This window comes from Vicia villosa, linkage group LG4, assembly GCF_029867415.1.
Source record: "Vicia villosa cultivar HV-30 ecotype Madison, WI linkage group LG4, Vvil1.0, whole genome shotgun sequence".
Taxonomy (NCBI): Eukaryota; Viridiplantae; Streptophyta; class Magnoliopsida; order Fabales; family Fabaceae; genus Vicia; species Vicia villosa.
Window position 1 is genome coordinate 86,872,329 of NC_081183.1, and position 6,070 is coordinate 86,878,398.

Here is a 6,070-nt window from a genome sequence, read left to right on the forward strand (position 1 = left end):
ACTATCTAACCAAATATGAAGCTGGTAATGATGCGATATACTGATCTTTTACGAAGTCTTCTGTTGGAATCATCACTCTTCTGCTAGCCGATGCTAGTGGAATTTTATTTTCTACATAATTTATTTGTTTTTCTTTCTCTATTTACCAAAAAAAAAAACTAAGCCTTATCCCACTAGGCGGGATTGGCTCCAAGGATCAACTTTCGCCATAATATTCTATCAAGGATCATGCTTCTATCCAAATCATTAATCTCGAGATTTTTTTAATAACTTCTCTTATAGTTTTTTTTTGGGATCATTCTCTTTCTCGAATTGTTTGACTTCTCTCCATCTAATCAACATGCATTCTCTCTACAATCTCAAACCACCTAAGTCTATTTTCTACCATTTTATCTACTATAGGTGCTACCCTGATACCCTCTCTAGTATTTTCTTTTCTAGTTTTATTCTTTTGCTGAACTCATTCAATATACTTTGTTTTCTTTTGCTTAAGCGGAAACCATAGTGTTTCTAAAGCCTATCTCCAAGAAGGACTATATCATGTGCAAAAAACATGCATCTCAGTGCTAGCTCTCAAATGTTTTCCGTGGGTACATCTAAAATTAAGGTAAAAAGGAAGGGGTTTAGGGTTGAACCTTGATGCAAACAAATAGTAATGGAAAAATCCTAACTCTTTTCTTCTTTAAGACTTTCTACAAAATCTCTCTAGACACTGTATCATACGCTTTTCCAAGTCAATAAAAATTAAGTACCGGTCTTGTTGGTCCATACGGTACTACTCCATCACACGCCGTAAAAGATAAATCGTTTTTAGGATCGACCTTCCCAACATAAAATCAAATTGATTCTCAGAGACTTGAGTCTCTATTGAGGAATAAAAAAGATGCTTCTTTCTATTGAATGATAATTAAAAGTTTGATCAGGTTCTATTCTCAAGTGCAAATATTTCACATTGATTGAGCTTTACAATTAGTATTTTCAATGAATATTCAAGTGTTTGAAAAACTAGCAAAACACAGCGGTACCATATAAAAACGCATCTACTTAGGGACGTGAGAAAACACAACCAAAAGCTCATCCAACTGGTGTTTCCTGGTCAGAAATGAATGTGATGGAAATTTGCAAGTAATTTATGCAAAACGTTGTTATCAGAAGAACATCGTGGTGACAAATGATGTCCATACACATGCACACATAAGGTAGCATTCTGAAAAGAACAATGTGGTGACACATGATGTTCAAACACAAGCATACAGAAGGTAACATTTTTGAGAAGAACATTATGGTGTGAGAAAAAATGATGTTCATACACAAGAATACATAAGGTAGAATCCTCATTATTGTTGGTGTGCCGAACACCGACAAGTCACAGAAGTACTTCAGATGCCTAAAGCATAGAACATTGTTTATAAGGATAAATCACTGCCCAGGTGGTAATGTAACTGGTTTACATCAGGAATTACACAACTTGCTTCAATTGCAAGTAATGCTGCCAAAGATAAATAGGAACTATGCAGTCATAAACTCTTACTGATAAAGATGCATTGTTCTAATATTTTACACACATGGTCGAAAAATGTTGTCAGCGTTTACAGTTGGTGCAAAAATGGCTGCTATGATTTTGGTGACGAGCTCCACAGTTGTAACAGAAGGCAATTCCACACCTGCAAGTCAAAATAGAAGAAAATTCAAGCATCAATCCACAAATATCCCATATGTTTCAAATGAACCAGATAAATCGACTTGAATCATATGCATGAATTTTGTGCTTTAGACATAAAGGAAAGTAGTGAAAAAGCCAGATAACAGATATACATGGCCATAATAAACTTACTGAAAACAATTATCTCTGACAGAGAATTCACTAGTAATAAAAGATACATGACATCTGCCATGACTTATGACATGTGAAGGAAATAAATAGGATGAAGAACGTGAAAAAAAATATGACATGCGAAGGAAATAAATAGGAAAAATTAAGTGAAATAAATGAGTATTTTATGTATTCGAGTATTGTATGCGCAACATCGAATTTTTGGATCCGTCGCTGAGCACATGAGCACAAGCCACAATTTAGTGTCAAAGCTTTAATATCTCTAAAAAGGGAAATTTGTTGAATATAATAGAAAAGAAGCATCTGTTATTTTATCTTGACTATCAATCAGAAGGTTGCAGAAGTTCCCAACAGAATTTTCAAAAAAAGGTATGCAATCAAGAAATTTGATCGCGACATCAAAGATTTTATGTCGTGTGACTTCAATGCAAAATGGATTGAGGTTCCATTTGACTGCAATTCTCGTAATACCAAACAGTGTTGTTACATGCAGATAGCATATTGTTAAATTCAGCTATGCAATAGTGCCATAACGGTATAGGGCTGCTATGCTATAGTGGTATAGGGCTGCTATAGCGTCTATTTAACAACACTGATACCAAGGACCGCAATACAACCACAGTCCACAATTTCAAAACATGCTGCCAAACACAAAGTTAAAAGTACCGCATCAAATCGAGACCTTGAACAAAATTGCTCAGGGGATATCCTCAATTAAAAACGACAAACTACTCACAATCTATGCCCTACAATGTTGTCAATCGCACATCGCAGGAAATAGCTGTTTGTTTAGATCCTCCGTATCACGGGAAATATCCGTTTTTTTAGATCCGCCATATCGCGGGAAATATCCGTTTGCTAAGATCCGCCATATCGCGGGAAATATCCGTTTGTTTAGATCTGCGATGCTACAAAGCTATACATACAGCCAAACAGCCACTATAAAATATACACCAATGCTTTATATTAGGTAGCATATCACAGAACAATAGCAACTTATTCAAATTCCGCTACACAATAGCGCTATAATGCGCTAATCGTTGTTACTTGACAACATTGATGCTGATATTGACACATTTATAGCATAATACAGAGCATTAACACAGTCACATTTATAGCATAATACAGAGCATTAACACAGTCACATTTATAGCATAATACAGAGCATTAACACAGTCACATTTACAGCATAATACAAGCATGATACAAAACAAAGATGCTGATACTGAAAATTAGATATTGATAATAATGATAGCACTAGTAATATAAGAAAATAACCTGCATTTCATGTACAAGCAACCCTCCGATTTCGCAACATAAAACCTACAATTAGGGCATCTCCTCCAATTCATATCCTTCGCGAGCCGCATCAGCATAACATCATCCTTCCCTCTCTCATCCGCATTCAGCTTCTGAAACTCGCTACACTCAATCCCATCATGCCATGGAACCTTACATTGAGCACAAAACAGCTTCCTACAATTCGGACACTCCGAATGCTTCACAGCCTCCGTCCCATCATTGATCAACAGAGCAGAACAATCCGCATACGGACAATAGAATTTCTCCGATACATCAAACAAGGCCTCGCACGCCGCCTTCCCCCACCGATCAAAAACCTCGACCGGAAGAATCGAACGACATTCCTCAGCTTCCAACAAACCACTGCAACCAGAAACAGGACACCTGACGTTGATCACATTATCTTCCAGCTTCGAACTGACGTACAAAGCGACGCAATCCGAACAGTAAGCATGATAACAACCGCTGATGAAGAAAGCATCGTTCGCGGTTTTCGTCTCCGTGCAAATTTCGCAGATAAACGGCACGACGTTTGTGTTAGCATGAGCCGAAGAAGACTCGCCTTTTTCGACCTTGATCCTTTGTCGTTTTCGCACAGGATTGAATTTGGGGACGAAATTGAGAATTCTGACTTCGTCGTCATCTTCGCCGTCGGAAAGGTCTATGACGACGGGGGCGGAGGGTGTGGTGGTGGTCGGAGGGAGATGAAATGATTCGACGTCGATAACTTCTGTCGTTGATGTGGGAACGACGGTCGTTGATGTGGTCGTTGTTGTCGTTTTCATGGTGATTGGAATTGAAGTAGGGTGTTGAATTGATGGTTTTTGATTGAAATGGTTACATACTACACTATCACTTTGCTTACTCTTGAAGACTCGCTTGGAAATTCATGAACCAATTCAAATGGTATTTATGGTATTATTTTAAACTATTGGGTTGGTCTATGAGATTATAAAATTTGGGCCATTTTAGTTTTTGAAATTGAAATTGCAAGTTTTTTCAATTTTTGAAATTTTCTCTTTCTCCTTGGAGTTAGGTCTAGTTGGACTTCACCATCCTTAGACTATGTGATATTTTGAAACTAAGAGGGTTGAATGAACTAAAGCGGAATTAAATAAAGTGAAATGATATAGATTTTATTCCATTGTTTGAATGTTTTAGGATGAAAGGAATATAAATTTCGTGTTTCAGTTAAATCGAAGGGAAAAGAAAGATGTTGAGTGATAAATGATGAAATGAAATTGAATATAATTTATTTCATTGTTCGAGTTAGTTACCTACTTATTCTTTTTAGGGTTGAAATCAATAAGAAAATTGAGAGAGGTGTGCCTGAGCCCCACTCCATTCAATGTGAGGGTTGAAATCAACAAGAAAACTAAGAAAGGTGTGTATGGGCTCCAATCCATTTAATTTTAATAAATAATGAGATTGTATTCTATCTTATCTCATAATAATTGAAAAAGCTTATCAAAAGGTGATAAGGGCATTTATAACTCATATCTTTGAAGATTGATGCACATTTGTACGACAGTTGCAGTGTGTTCATCAAAATTAGCTTTCTCTCTAAAGCAACATTTATTTCCTAGTATGAGGAGCCCTCATCGTCCACCTCAAGTAGTAAATCCAAAAAATGGATAGAAAAATCATTGGTCAACAATGATTGCCTTCAAGAACGGGAAAGTGGATAGATAGAGAGGGAGAGAGAGAGATAGAGAGAGAGAGAGAGAGAGAGAGAGGAAAAATGAGATTTGAGAGATCTTACCTGATGAATAGTGGATGGCCGACGAGAGAAAAAGGAAATGATTTTTTTCAAATGCCCTTCTACCACCACCAAAACCTCCACCCCCGTCGTCATCGACCTATCTGATAGAAAAGACATTATAAAAGTCAAAATACTGAATTTCGTTCCCAAATTCAATCTTTTGCGAAAACTTCAAAGGATTAATGTCAAAAAAGGTACTTCTTCGTCGGTTAATAAAAATGTTGTGTCGTTTATTTTCAAAATCTGCACAAAAATGAAAACTACAAACAACGTTTTTTCATCAACGGTTATACACATGTGTACTGCTCTGATTGTAGGGCTTTGTACGTCAGTTCGAAGCTTAAGGATAATCCGATCAACGTGTGATGTCATATTTTGGGTTGGAGTGGTTTGTTGGAGGCTAGGGATTGTCAAAATATGAATTTATATTGCAAATAAGAATACACACTTCTAGAAGCTTACTCCGCGATGGTAACATTGATTACCGTTGAATACTTCAACGACTCATGTTTAATTAGCCTTTATTTTTTAAATCAAAATTAACATGAATAAACACTTCTAGAAACTTGCTTTATAACGGTAATGATTATTATCGTTGAATATTTTAATAACTCATGTTTAATTAGCTTTTTTTATTTTATATAAATTATTGTGAATACAAATTTCTAGAAACCTATTTTGTGGAGACTCATTATATTTGTAAAAACACGAAGAAGAATTAAGTCAATTTCAAATAAAGTGTGCAACCTTTAGTAAAATGAGGAAAATTTTATGAAATGATTGAATCATCATTCGAGTGTTTTTCATTTTTTAGTAAAAAACTTTGAATAATTCATACCTCATTTTCTCCTAGTTTTCTAACTGAAGTCCTTGAATGGATTTATCGATATATTAAATTTATTTGACATTGTTCTTGTGAATCATTTTGAAATACTTAAATTGATTTAATGATTCTTTGAATCAATTCATCATGTTAAAAATCACATTCTTAAGTGAGTTTCATGTTTTATTTCTCACAACTATAAACCTATTTACCTCATTTTCTAAAACAAACAAAAAAATTAACATTTATCTTTCTTCATTATAAGTTCTCTCAGAATGTATAGCAAAATAAAAATATTTGTTCCCTTTAGAATTAAGATTTTAGAGTTTAGGTAGTTCTTTGATTTCAT

At 35.2% G+C, this 6,070-nt stretch overlaps 1 protein-coding gene across 1 annotated transcript; it reads right to left on the reverse strand.

Moving 5' to 3' along the window:
- Window positions 1-1,263: 1,263 nt before the first annotated feature.
- LOC131599314 (E3 ubiquitin-protein ligase RSL1-like) lies at window positions 1,264-4,035 on the reverse strand. The gene is made up of 2 exons (XM_058871718.1): window positions 3,113-4,035; window positions 1,264-1,664 (listed from the first exon to the last, which is right to left on the reverse strand). The coding sequence occupies exons 1-2, from the start codon at window positions 3,919-3,921 to the stop codon at window positions 1,583-1,585; spliced, it is 891 nt and encodes a 296-aa protein (XP_058727701.1). The 5' UTR covers window positions 3,922-4,035; the 3' UTR covers window positions 1,264-1,582.
- Window positions 4,036-6,070: the final 2,035 nt, after the last annotated feature.